The sequence below is a fragment of the Euprymna scolopes genome, chromosome 29 (genome assembly GCF_053919585.1).
Source record: "Euprymna scolopes isolate OS-2025 chromosome 29, ASM5391958v1, whole genome shotgun sequence".
Classification (NCBI taxonomy): domain Eukaryota; kingdom Metazoa; phylum Mollusca; class Cephalopoda; order Sepiida; family Sepiolidae; genus Euprymna; species Euprymna scolopes.
The window spans coordinates 35,992,593-36,006,779 of NC_136510.1; the positions used below are offsets into that span (position 1 = coordinate 35,992,593).

At 33.4% G+C, this 14,187-nt stretch overlaps 2 protein-coding genes across 2 annotated transcripts in view; one reads left to right on the forward strand and one right to left on the reverse strand.

Annotated features, from left to right (window-relative positions):
* The window catches only part of LOC145252584 (protein mono-ADP-ribosyltransferase PARP15-like), a 93,553-nt gene extending 86,838 nt beyond the window's left edge, over positions 1 to 6,715 (forward strand). Inside the window, exon 8 of the mRNA XM_080112247.1 lies at positions 218 to 6,715. Within this exon, the coding sequence (XP_079968373.1) occupies positions 218 to 486 (269 nt within the window). The 3' untranslated portion in view covers positions 487 to 6,715. The remainder of the gene's footprint in view (positions 1 to 217) is intronic.
* Positions 1 to 14,187, reverse strand: part of LOC145252585 (mitochondrial potassium channel-like) — a 388,073-nt gene that overhangs the window by 264,476 nt on the left and 109,410 nt on the right. The gene's annotated exons all lie outside the window — the stretch shown is intronic.

The window sequence follows — 14,187 nt, forward strand, 5'->3', positions numbered from 1 at the left end:
TTGGAGATTGAAGAACATCCTAAAGATTTGCAGTATTTTAATTTATATTCTATGCCTCTAACCCCATTGTCACTTCTAGATCCATATTATTAAACTAGGTTTGTGTATAAATGATCTGACAGGATATAAATCCATTAAGCCATTAACATCATCCCCTATTTGAGTAATCGTTGATCTTTTTTGTTCTAATTTTTCTTTTTTTTTTAATTTATTCTAGGAGCCAAATATGGAAAAGGTTGCTACTTTGCAAAAGAGGCATATCATTCAGATAATGATTCCGACTCTAAATCAAATGGAAATGGTGAAAAGTGTATGTTCCTTGCTTATGTCCTTGTCGGAAACTGTGTTAAGGGAAACAGCAGCTTCAACGAGGGGAACATACCTTCCAATAAACAAACAACTGTTAATAATTTAAAAAACCCAACCATTTTTGTAACTTATGATGATGATCAGGTTTATCCTGCATTCCTGGTTGTATACAAATGAAAATAATCATTAAAGTCAGTTTTACACCCGGCTACATATATATATATATACACACACACACATCTACTTATATATACATACTTATATCTTTTCATTAAGTGATTTCTGCCATATATTCATCTATGTTGTTAGAAAACAAAATTTTAGTTTAACTTGCTACTTTGATTTTAATATTTAATCCTGCTCAATATTTTTGTTTTAAATTGATCACAAATACAGAAAATGAGAAAAAAAAATTCACTCTCATATTCAGATTTACTACCATTGCCACCCGTGTACACATTCTTATAAGATACAATAATTCTGTATCGCCGGCATTATCATTTCATATTTCATTATTGCAATAGTTTGTTATATACTCTACATTTGTAAATGATATAAGCGATGTACCATTTATAGACACATTTTTCCGACATGTTGTAATTGGATAATACAAGTAATTTCTTTTATATTGGCACAATATCTGCTTCTGGTATTCTCACTCAACAGAATAAATGATTAACAGAATTGCATGTATTGTACACTAGTTCTTTTCATTTTAAATTCCTTTCATATGACACAAAGTCATTTAGTAACTCATCCATCTATTTATTTATTTTTAACAAATGGTTCAAAATACTAACTTTTTAATACTGATACTGAAATTTCAGTTAAATTTTTGCCTATCTTTGGCATTTTGTTCATGTCATCTAAATTTTTCATTAATTAAAATAATACTAGTAAAAAAACAAAACAATTCTGATTGGGTACTGTTTGAATCAGAAAAAAGTAACTTTACGAAGCAAATCAATTTTGGGTGATCATGCAGTATAGTTAGCAAATTTAGTGAAAAACAAAACAGACAAAAAATAACTATTAGCAAACACAAGGAAATTTACTTTTCTATGTATCTATATAATTTCCACATGTGATTACTGATTGTAAGATTTATTATACATTTGTTAGCATCACTTTTACTTAGCCAAGCCAACATGCATACTTTTCAAGGTAGACAACAAAGTGAGCTTGCAGAGTCTAGAAAATCAAAGATTTGTGCTTCTGTTCATTATATCCCTGTCTCTTTCTCTCTTCTCTCTAGCTATGAGTTTAATAGTATTAATACTGGTAGTGATATTCCCTTTTGCTTATAATGGGCTATTCTACCACCTTTTTTTTTTTTAAACACCTTTCTTCACACCGTCTCCTACCCCAGCCCTGGGGGGCCTTACTACAACTCCACATACCTGAGTAACGCTGGGTACCCTCACTAGTATATATCATAAAATAAAAATATTATATAATATATAATAATATAAAACTTTCACTATTAAAGTCAGGATAGTGAATTTTGTAAAAGAAGCATTGATTGAATTTTAAAATGAAATATGTATGAGATATTTGGAAGCCAAATTACAATGCAATATTATGAAAATTTTAAACATATAAATATTTGTTTATTTTTCATAATATTGTATTGTAATTTGGCTTTCAAAGGTATCTCATATGTATTTTATTTTATTTTTACTATTAAAATACATTACATTACAATTGGAAAATAAAAAGATTCTTTTTAAGTATTTCTGGAGAGATCTAAAAATAGAACAGAAAAGTGTTCTTTTTTTCGAGGGGGCCAGAAGGTTCCAAAGTCGAGGTGTTCCATTTTGGAAATTCCAGAACCTTCCAATCCACATAACTATAAACAGACGCTAATAGCGTCATAACTTCAGTTATTGAATCAGTTCTGAGAAGAAACACTAAGTTGGGTCGATCTTTCAATTATTTATGACTCAGGCCAATTTCCTGGAATAAAATTCGATCATAATGAATTTCCTGTAAATAGCCTGTTGCAAACACCCTCACAAAGAACCGGGATCTTGATAAATATTGATTTTCTGAGCTTATATTCTGACTAAAGTAAAATATTATATTTTCTCAAACTCGGTTATTATACCACAAAAACAGCTCGCCAATCTTTCACGAAAAACACCCGTCTAGTTGAATCCACTGTGAAAAATTTCCCCCACTCTTTGTCTGTGCCTAAATCAAAACATGGATTCCATGAACAAAGCTTCTTTCTTAGAACTGCACGCCTGTGGAACTCTGTTCCGTCTGACTGCTTCCCACCTGACTACAACTTGGATGTCTTCAAGTCCAACGTTAACAAATTCCTAATGAACCGCCCCCTTAAGTAAATACTTCATCAAATATCCACACTAACGTACTGTACTTGCAATAACCCTTATCCCTGAGTGGCTTCTGGGCCTTGATAAGCGGTTACCTCCATATATAAAAAAAAAAGCTAGTTTAACAAAGAACCTGATTTACCTCCCTTACATCCTTCTCTTGCAAATATCTGTTTTCATGGTTTATCTGTTTTCATGGTTTATCTGTTTTCATGGTTTATCTGTTTTCATGGTTTATCTGTTCAATAAATTCTTTATTTCTCTTAAACTCCTTTTAGTTTTTTTTTTTTTTTCAATATATGTTGTGTGTCTACCCCTAGACCTAGAGATATATTTTTTATATTTTAATATTTTTGATGAATATGTTTATATACACACTCACACTCCTATAAATTTGTTTGTTTTGTGTATTGATATTCATATTAAAAACCCTTTTTTCTATTTATTTAAAAAGAAAATACAATTTTCTTATATATGGTTCATGAAATTGCATTCATCTGCAAAAGATCTAGCTTATTTACATATTCTTTTAAACATTCATTTTAATTAATTCCCTATTAGTTTTTTTCTGGTTTTCTTATGGGATACTCAACTTTAGTTAACTACTAGACTATCCGTGACCCGTTGGGTCAGTATGTTATATTAGCAATGGAATTAATGTATGAACGTGATACTTGTGATGTAAAGAAAATAGTCTTTTGTGACATAACAGAAACATCTCGGTGAAAGTATATTAAAATGAAAAAAGAATATAGATAGATTTCTATGAGTCGTTCTGTTTTTAATTGTTTATTCTTAAATAAAAACTTACAGCCATTGAATTGTGAGTGGTTTGCCATACTTATAGGTAAATGTGCACTGAACAGATACCGTAATACTTCAAGTTAAATTCAAATTTTGATATATCCTTTTTAAATGAAATTGTTAGTTGAAAGTACAGAATAGTTAAAAACACTCTCCCCATGTTAAGACTGGCTTTTTAAATAGAAAGTGAAAATAAAATGTAACTTTTTTTTCATTTATCTTAAACAAACATTCATGACCCATTGGGTTAAATAGTTAATTTATATGTTAATAATAAGATCAATAAAACTAATTAAGACAATGCGGAAATGAATGATGTAAAAAAAAAACAAAAAAACAAAAACAAAGTATTAACAATTGTTTATTTGGATAATTTAAATGCAAAAAAAAACAAAAACAATTGGGACGATCGTGACGATTTTATTTACGCTGTTATGGGTTTATATTTATGTACTCATGTGCAACCGGAAGTCATAAACCGGATGTGTGGTTACAACATCCGTCACAAGGTCATTCAAGTTTTATAATTATATAGATTACATTTAATTATACTCCTGAAGATATTCTACATGATTTATATTTGTATAAAAAGGTTATAGTAAACACAAACCTCTTTCCATATATATTTATGTATGCGTATATAGATATTTGTTTAAAAATTTTGCCTGCTAAACTCCTCCATCAGTTTTTGGTTTACAAACATGAGACTTAATATACAGGGTATTCGAACCCATATGAAACTTTATATTTGGCGTTTAGCTGGGGAAAATCGGTACAAAAATGTGAAAATTAAAAAAAAAAAGAAGGAATTTGCCAGGTGAAGGTTGAACAACGGCATTACAAATATGCATGTCTAATGTAATTGGTTCATGTTTTAATTTTTAGCCTTGAAGCAAGCATTTCTTCATAGCTCAGGCATTAACATTAAAGAAAAAAGTAAATCGTAAGCTAAACGTTTTGGTTTTGATTCTCGGTGGTTGCGCAAGAGTCATTTTTTAAAAACTTTTTAAATAATTACAATATAATAATAAATACAAAATCTGCATCAATCAAAATATCATATTTAAGCGTATTTTATGACCAGGCAATGCCGGGCGCCCTGCTAGTGTATATATATATATTGCTGAATAATACTGATTTGTTCACCTTTTTTATACATAAGTTATTTTGAAATAAATTTATATTTTTCCGGATGGCATACTTAATAGATCAAAAACAGGTTTTCCTCAAATATATATTGCTTAGCGTTAATGCTATCAAAGTTTGCACACTTTGGGACCAAATGCTTTATTCCCCACCCCCACCCCACCACCACCACCACCAAATTGTGTTAAAATGTGTTCTTAAGTTACTAGAAAAATATCACTTTTATCCTCTGGTTAGATTGTTTACATTAAAAAAAAAAATGAATTTGCAAAGTCAGTTAAATTTAGAAGAATAAAAATGTTATATTTTTGGTCTCCTGGAAAATGCGGGCGATTGTGAATGTTTATGAATAGAAAAATGTTTTGGGCGGCAAAAAGAATGCTATTGAAACGAATTAGGTATTTTAGAAACATAAAATATTTGTTAAACATTTATATAATAACTTTGGAATTTTTAATCTAAACAAAACGTTAGGAATTTTAGTTTTCAAAAATAACAAATGGATTACGTAACAAAGATCAAGTGATTGATTCTTTAGTGCTACGCTACAGTGATGGCATAGCTAGAAAAGAAATAGTTTTATATACACACAGAGAGTTAGTCTGGAGAGGATTGAGAGTGGAGGAGAGAGATTAAGTCAGAGTTTGATCGAGTTGGAGAGTAGATACATAGCAAAATGTAGGGACCAGGAGAACTGTGCGACTCCAAAGATAGGGGAGGAGGGTGAGGAAGTAAAGTTGCCTAAAAATACTTTGAGTGTCAATTGGCATTCCTCAGGAAATCTTGCAGCTTTTACAAACCGTCAGCCAAGACAAACTAATGGGCGAAGGTATGTTCCCTTTTTGGTCTGTTATCAATCATTTTGTTAAAAACTGTCGTATATGTTGTCCCGTCAATGAACTGTACTTGAATCTGTTATACATACACTCACAATCATGAACACTTATGTACACCCATATGTCACAGACAACACAATGCTGCTAGACAATAGCATGTATATATACACGCTATTATATATATTGCATAGATAGACATGCACATATAAATATATATACGCATCATATAGACAATAGTACATTATGAATACACCTCACTCTGCAACAAAAAGACAAAATCCAAGATTTTTCTTTGTGTTTGCTTTATCTCTCTTTATTTTTTCAGCTATGAGTTAAATAGTATTAATACTTATGGTGATATTCCCTCATGTTTATAATGGAGCATTTCAATCTTCTGTTTCATAGTTGATTTCTTTAATAAACTAATAAACAAAGTAAGAGAAATGGAAATGAGAATGATAGAGCGTGAAAGAAACAAATGAGAGGGATAGAGAAAGAGATACAGAAATGAGTGAGATAAGGAAAAAGAGAGAGAAATGAGTGTGATAGAGAGCGATACAATAGAAAGAATAATAGAGAGAGTCAGACAGACAGAAGTGAGGATGATAGAGAGAGATAGAAACAAGAGTGATAGAGAGAAGCAGTGGTGATGGGAAGAGAGAGAGAGAGATGGAAGCAAGAGTGAGAAAGAGTTGGAAGCGAGAGTGACAGAGAGAAACGTTGGTGATCAAAAGAGAAACAGAAGTGATACTGATGGAGAGAGAGAGAGATGGAAGCAAGAGTAAAAAAGAGAGAGGGGGAAGCGAGAGTGATAAAGTCTGCATAAAATAAGAGTTTTGAGACAGATTCAGTTATTCTCACCAAAATGAAAAGCAACTGATATTTGTAGCCCTTCAGTTTTCATCCTTAAAGTCTGTTCTATTTGTCTGGTTGAACTAAAAAGAAATGAGGAACAGGAAACAGAAAAAGACCCGTATGTTCTCATTTGCGGCCAAAGTTAGAGAGATCATAATTAAAACAAAACCTCTTTCCGCTACCCAACTCCTTTTATGTCATTATTGAACTTTTATTTTGACATTTTTATTGCGAGTTCATCTTTGCATCTCGTTTTAAGATGAATTTTTTTTTTTAAATTGTTTTCTAATTTGTTGTATTCAACATTTACACGCATCTTGATTTGTTACAAAGTTGTTCGATCTGAAAATTCTCCTCAGCAAATGCATTATATTACAAATGTATCTAACATTACTGAATAATTCAATAAAATATATTTGTTTTAAATCTACGTTTTTTGTGTTATTTTTTACAATATCCAAAGAAAATATTAATTTCTAATCTTCAATAGTACTTTTGAAACAAATGTAATTTCACAATATTTCTGTTTTTGTAGTGGACTCCTGTCCAATCCAAACCCTTCTAAAATAAATCCAACATTCAAATTCCTCCATTTGATATTCATCGACAACATGAATTAGAATAAATGCATAAAGGATATTGCAAAGTCTGCTGCAAAGAAGCTGGACTCCATCTACTAGAATAAAAAAAAACTTCTCACCTTTGCCCATATGCTTTATCTCTGTAAGTACACCATTTGTGTGTGCATGTTATATTGTTACCACATCTGAGCTAGTACACCAACCACTAGTCTCTCCCTCTTGAATAAGATTCAAATAAGAGTCTCTAACCTAATAGGTTCCACACTGTCTACCAAATTCCAGCCCCTGTCCCATCACCACAACGTTGTATCCTGGTGCTTGTTTTACAACTACTTCCATCGAATGTGCTCAGAAAAACTTGCTGCACTTGTACCCTCTCAATGTAAATACCCCCAACTAACTCAATTAACAGTAACATCCCACCCCTTCACCGAGGAGGTCCCCAGATGCTGGAAAACTTTATACTAACAGCTTCTTTCTTTGGACTGATTTCATTTGAAATATCTTAATCTTTAATATTACTTTTGAAACATAAATGTAATTCCGCAATATTTCTATTTTTGTAGTGGACTCATATCCAATCCACAACTTCAATGCTACCAAGACAAAGTTCCTTTCCTTTAACAATTATAAGAAACCTTTCCAACCATTGATTACCATGGTTGATAGTACCCTTCTAAAGAATCTTTGACCTGATATTCATTACCAACATGAATTGGAATAAATACATAGAAGATGCTGCAAAGTCTACTGCATAAAAGGTAGGCTTCATCTACCTAGCTAGAAAACTTCTGATACTTGCCAGTATCCTGTATCTCTATAAAACAACGATTTTCTTGTGCATGGAGTATTGTCGTCAAATCTGGGCTAGTGCAGCAACCACTGGTCTTTTGATTTTGGACAGGGTGCAAGGAAGAGTCTGTAGCCTAAAAGATCTTGTGTTGTTAGATTGATCACTGCAATGTTGTATCCCTGTCCTGGTCTAACAACTACTTTGATGAAGCATGCTCAGATGAATTTACTGCACTTCTACTTCCTCAATGTACAGGGTGAAACGATAAAATTGTCGCCATAGAAAAGATGACATGATTCCATTTCTGTTTGATGAAAACAGGTTTTCTTTTTTTTGTTGCAGACCACTTGTGTACAAATCCCACGAGCGATAGGAGCCTTCTATCATGTCTGAAAATGACACAATGTTCAACGGGTGAGATCGGAGATGCGCCACTGTACAACTCATGCTCTTTACCATCATGTTCTTCACATGTTCGAAGTTGGCTTGAAAGTCAACATCAAAGTGTACCTAGATGTGCTGAAGACAATGGTGATCCCCTGGTGCAATCAGATGGCTGCTGACAGACCCTGCGTGTGGCAAGAAGACTTGGCGCCAGCTCACAAGTTCAAAGAAACCCAGGCTTGACTTCAGAAGGAGTGCTACGACTTTGTACCCTTCTCTAACTGGCCCCCTCCTCCTCGACCTAAACCCACTTGACTACGTTTGGTCATAGGTTTAGAACATCACCAACATAACCTCCCAGAACACCAAAGCCAACCTTATTGCTGCCATCTGCTGAGTATTTATGATTTATATCTGCTGAGTATTTATGGCAGTGATCGAGGTTGAAGGCAGCTACATTGAATAGATCTCAGCTCTACCACAAAATCTAGTTACCTGAATTCATTTTTTTTCCATTAAAGTTTAAAAATAAAACTATAGTGTTGTTTTCTTTAGGGCAATAATTTGATCATTTCAATATTTAAATACTCTTCAACCAACCAATTAGCAGAAAAATCTCACCTCTTCACTGTAGAAGTCCAAAGATGCCAGAAAACTTTCTATTCCAATAGCTACTTTCCTCAGACTGCTTTCCTTTGAAATTTATTCCCTGCTTTTGGCTTCCCTTACTATACCAACATGCAGAAATTTAAATGTAAAGTGAACAAACATCTTTTTCAACGACTGTACTTAGGATGTTCCCTATAAATTTGCCGGGAAACCAACAAACAAAAAGAAAGGTTAAAAAAAATTCAAATATACAATAAATAAATGTTGCCATAGTCAATAAAAGTTATTTCGTACCTACCTGGCTCATGTTTTGTTTTTTTTTTTGTTTTTTTTTTGCATTTTGAAGTAGTTTTAAATGCTCTTGTTTAATCTCAAATATTCGGTTTTTGCAAGAGTTTTTGCAAACAAGATGGCGGTAGATTTGTTTCTCATCAAGATATCTGTAGGCCGCTACCTTGTTTGCAAAACCGCTGGTAAAAACGGAATATCTGAGATTAAAGAAGAGCTTTTAAAACTACTTTGAAACGCAAAAAAAAAAAAAAAAAAAATGAGCCAAGCAGGTACAAAAGTAACTTTTATTGGCTACAGCAACATTTATTTTTTGTTTATTTGATTTTTTTTCGCTTAGTTATTTGTTGACTTCTCTGCTAAATCCCCAAATTTGTCCACTAATCAGTTGACATATACCTTGTTTCATGTAAATTAAAGTAAAAAAAAATAAAATAAAATAAATCTTGCAGGCTTTGAAAATCACTGGAAAAGTTAGACTGTGAGTACAAAGTTATTGGCCCAGAATGAACAATAAAAGCAGATTCGTCTCCATCAAGTTGATTCAGATGTAGAGCGTCAGTTTTAACCTAATGTAAAAATTCATCTATATTTAATTTTTTCTTCTGTTCTTTGTTGAGGAGTCTATAAATAAAATCTGAGGACGATTATCTCCCTTTTATCCACACTCTTCTAACAATGGACAATAACAAAGGGTACTCTTTTTTCTGTTCATGCGTGCTGTTTTTCCTTCTTTGTAGATAATGCATGACAAGGCGAACATCATGCCGGCTGATGCAGAAGTGGAATTGCATGTGCACGACTGGATTGAAAGTGAGATCCGTACACATTTACATACATGTGAGCCTTGGAAGCATAAAAGATTGAATTTTCTTGCATGGGCAAGTATTCGTTTCAGAGCCAGACAGATTTCTGCTTGTCATTCGTTTCAGAAGAAAGAGAGAGGGAAGAAGTTGGAGATGACCAAAACAAAAATATTCAAACACAAGCTATTTTGGTGTTATGCAACATAGAACATGTATGTAAATGCACGGAAGTAATGTCACCGGTGAGAGGGGAAAAATAGGCTCTAAAAAAAAAGAAAGACAAAGATCTTGAGAGAGACAAGATAACGTTCAAAATCTCGGGAGAAACGTGGAGAATGTTCTACATCACGTGGGTGATGTCACGGCTGTAATGATGAAGAAGTGTCATTGTACAAACCAGAAAGCGAGTTGGAGTTATTCCCTGTTCTTTTGTCTACTTTTCGACTGAGGCAACAACGTGTGCACAAGTGCACAACGTTAGTGAAGGAAGATTCGACCTAAGAATATAAAGATATCTCCAAAAATGTCAGAAATTGTGCCTTTTGGCGATTTGATAAGTTCCATCTGAATAGGCCAGCCTTATTAAGAAAAGCAGTTAACCAAATTCTTGGGTAATCAAAATTTATCAGTGAGTCGCTTGAAATATAGGCCAGATATTATGAGTTTCTTTGGATAAGGAAAAACAAGTGTCTATTAATTATGGAAAGTGAAGGCAATGGACCCTTCTACTGAGAGTAATTTTACTAATGAAAGTCGCCAATCCCAGAGCATTTGTATTTAGAGTCAGAAGCTTATGAATGTTCAGAGTTTTGTAGCTTTCAGTGAATAATAATTTTTTTTTGTTTATAAGAAAAATGACCACTGGATTTTTCTTTATTTGTCGATTGCCTGTTGAATTGAAGGTGCAGTTCATTTCAGATCTACCCTGATGCCCAGACAGTGAAGACACAGACCAAGCCAGTGTGAGAAAAGAACTCAGCACGACATCAATGTGACATACAGCCAGCCGAAGTAAATAACCTCCAGATATATATATATATATATATATATATATATATATATATATATATATATATATATATATATATATTCAAACATTACCATGTTTGAATATATGGGTAAGTGGCAGTTTTAGTCATTTAGAACTGCTTTAAAGCTTCACCGTTCACTCATTTTTTGACCAAGTTTCAAACAATTATTACAGTTTATAGATCACCTTCTCAGCTATATTGTGAAAAAAATATTTTCAATTTTCGTTCAGTAAAATAAAAGTTATCATGAATTTACTGGTGTTCAAAATCGTAAAAAAAAACATAAGGAGGTGAGCGATGTTTTTATGATTAGTTTCCATAGCAACCATGTTGCTTCAGCGACTAGTGTTGCTACTAATTCACTGCTGTCACGAAAAGAGAAGTAACAAGGGAAACAGACAGAAAGAAAGAATAAAAGGGAGATAATTGGGGGATTTTATTGAAGCAAACAAGTGCTATACATTGTTATTACATATGTGTATGTTATGTTTATGGGGGCAAAAAAATAAGACTGAAATTAAACAAAGAACAAGTGAATTTATTGGAAGCCTGGAAAAATCATAGATTACAATAGAAAAATGCGAGCATGAAAAGTAATATGGTTAAGCTTAAACATGGAAAAGTAAAGAACTAGTCGTTAAAACTGGAAAAGAAAAGACAAGATATTCTAGTAAAAAATATAATAAATTAATAACTTCAAATATTGCAGCATTAAATTTTTCTTTTAATTCAATTTAGCATTATATAATCAATTCTAATGCTGCAATATTTTAAGTTATAAATTTATTATATTTTTTACTAGAATATCTTGTCCCTTCCAGAGAGCAACCCCCCCCCCCAAATAGCCGATAACCCAATTTTTCTTATTAAGTAAAAGATAGGAAACAAAAAAACAAAAACAAAAATGAAAAAAACGATTACAGAAAGGAATAAGAGATTCAGGGGAAAGAAAAGAGAATAAGGAAGAAATGCTAATCTCAGAGAGGTGGGATCAGAATTAGGGTTTTCATAAAAAACAACTGTTTTAGCAGATAGAGAGATTCGCTTTTTAGCCTTGACATGGCACGTGTAGACTCTAGACACAGTCTGAAAAGCTGGAAATCCCCAAAAGAGCAAAGTGGAAAGAGAGATTTTTCTCCTCCTCCAATAGAGAAATTATTGAAAGAATTGGATTTGAGCTATAATTCCTGCATCTAAAAAAAACAAAACAGATTATGTTAATCAAGTCCAGAAGAAACCTGAATTTAACTAATCCTTTTTCTACAAACTACATATGGAATCGTTTTGTGCAAATAATTGTTTTTGTTCATCTCAGATCAGATAAAATGATCTGAGAATTATTAATTATTGATTGTCTGTTACTTTTGAGAATAACACACTTGATTCCAGATCTACCCTGAATCTGACGCCAAGCTGCAGCTGAGAGAAGCAACTCACCAGAGCACCTATGAAGAAAGAACTTGACCACAGTATCTGATAACAAACGAGTTAAAGGTATTGCCACATAGACATAGGCTCGTGCACGTTTTATGTGCTCTGGACACTAGAGTGGTAGTTTCCAGTGAGTGCCTGGTTACATTTTGAAGGGTCCGTCACTAGACGAAGTAAAAGGTGTGCCGATTCGAAACTTAGAGTCAGGGCACATTGTGCCTTCCCATGACACAAACCCATGCACGACCCACCAGCTCGGTGACATTTTTAGTCGCAGATTTATCTTACCTTAGTAATGAAAAGTTTTGTTTTTGTTCTGTTTTCCGGAAACTATTTTTAATTTAATATAAGATGTGGTTACTCTATTTTTTTATTATTTTAAAAAGTTTTTTTATTTTAGTCTAAATTTTTCACTACATCCAATCAAAGAGTTGACGCTGGGCTTTAATAAGGCACCACCAAACCTCTGCACAACACAGCTTCTCTCTAAAAGGCAATGGTAACGCCCGGGAAGATGCCACCTTAGACAGGAAAATAACGTTTTAACGGTAAATATGAAGAACCACTCTACCCTCGAAAATTCCTTTAAAATTACCATTCTTATAGGTTTTCGGGGGTCGCTGAAAATTAAAATAGCGTTTAAAATTACGGCAAACAAGTAGCTTCCAAGATATGAAGAAATTTTAGTTTCAAAAAAGTGGAGGATCACTTTTCTATAATAATTTAACGTAAAATGAGTACCTACTTTGTGGCCACCATTTTTTCGGGAAAGGGTGTGTGCTTTCTTTCTACCCTCGGAAAATCCTTTAAAATTACCACTAATGTTTAAAATTCCAAGAAACAAGTAGTTTCCAAGATATGAAGAAATGCACACACTTTATGGGCACTTTTTTTTGGGGGGGGGGGGCTGCCGGTTTATGTTTTTCGTTCTTTTTTGGATTAGGTGTATGGTTTTCAACAGGCGCTTTTGCAGTTTAATAAACTGAGCAGAAGAACAGCTTCCGTAAGTAACGCGCCGACATTAACTGTTTACATTTGGTGGGAGGCGGTGCATGACGGCCGCGGCCGCCACAACACAACCCCCACCCCTCCACCGCCTCCCACCAAATGTAAACAGAATTTTTGTGAAATTTTAAACAGTTCTTCTGCTCGGTTAATGTCGGCGCGTTACTTACGTTAAAGCGTTTAATTAAACTGCAGGAGCACCTGCACCTGTTAAAAAACTATACAAGTAAGTGCTATAACTTACTATCCCTCTCCAAAAAGAATGAAAAATATAAAACGGCCCCCCCCTCCCACAAAAAAAAAGGTGGCCATAAAGTTGGTGCATTTCTTCATATATTGGAAACTACTTGTTTCCTGGAATTTTAAACGTTAGTGGTAATTTTAAAAGAATTTTCGGAGAGTTGAAAGAACCCCCCCCCCCCCAATGGTGACCACAAAGTAGGTGGTCATTTTACGGTAAATTATTATGGAAAAGTAATCTCCCACTTTTTAAAAAATTAATATTTCTTCATATCTTGGAAACTACTCGTTTGCCGTAATTTTAAACGTTATTTTCGTAAAAGTGGTAATGTTAAAGGAATTCTTGAGGGTGGAGTGAGTGAGTAGGCTTCATATTTACCGTTTTAACAATTTCCGCCTGGATATCGAGAAACGATTTTGCTATCAATCTTGTATTGTTATTTTTATTCATTTATTATTTTTTTAAATCATTTTATATACTTCATCACTTCACTATCATCTATTTAGTTGCTTCACTACGAGGGCTGGATGTGAAATAAAGTCAGTTTCTGAATTTGAGCGTTATCCAATTCCTCCCCAAAGGACACCGTGGACGGAGCGAAAAAAATCCCCTATCGAGTCGAACTTCTGCAACTGAAAACAGATACTTCAAATTGAATTGTTTGCCAACTCACCCCCACTTCCGAATTATAACCTGGTCAAAAAAAAAACAGCTCAGATTCGACCTAAA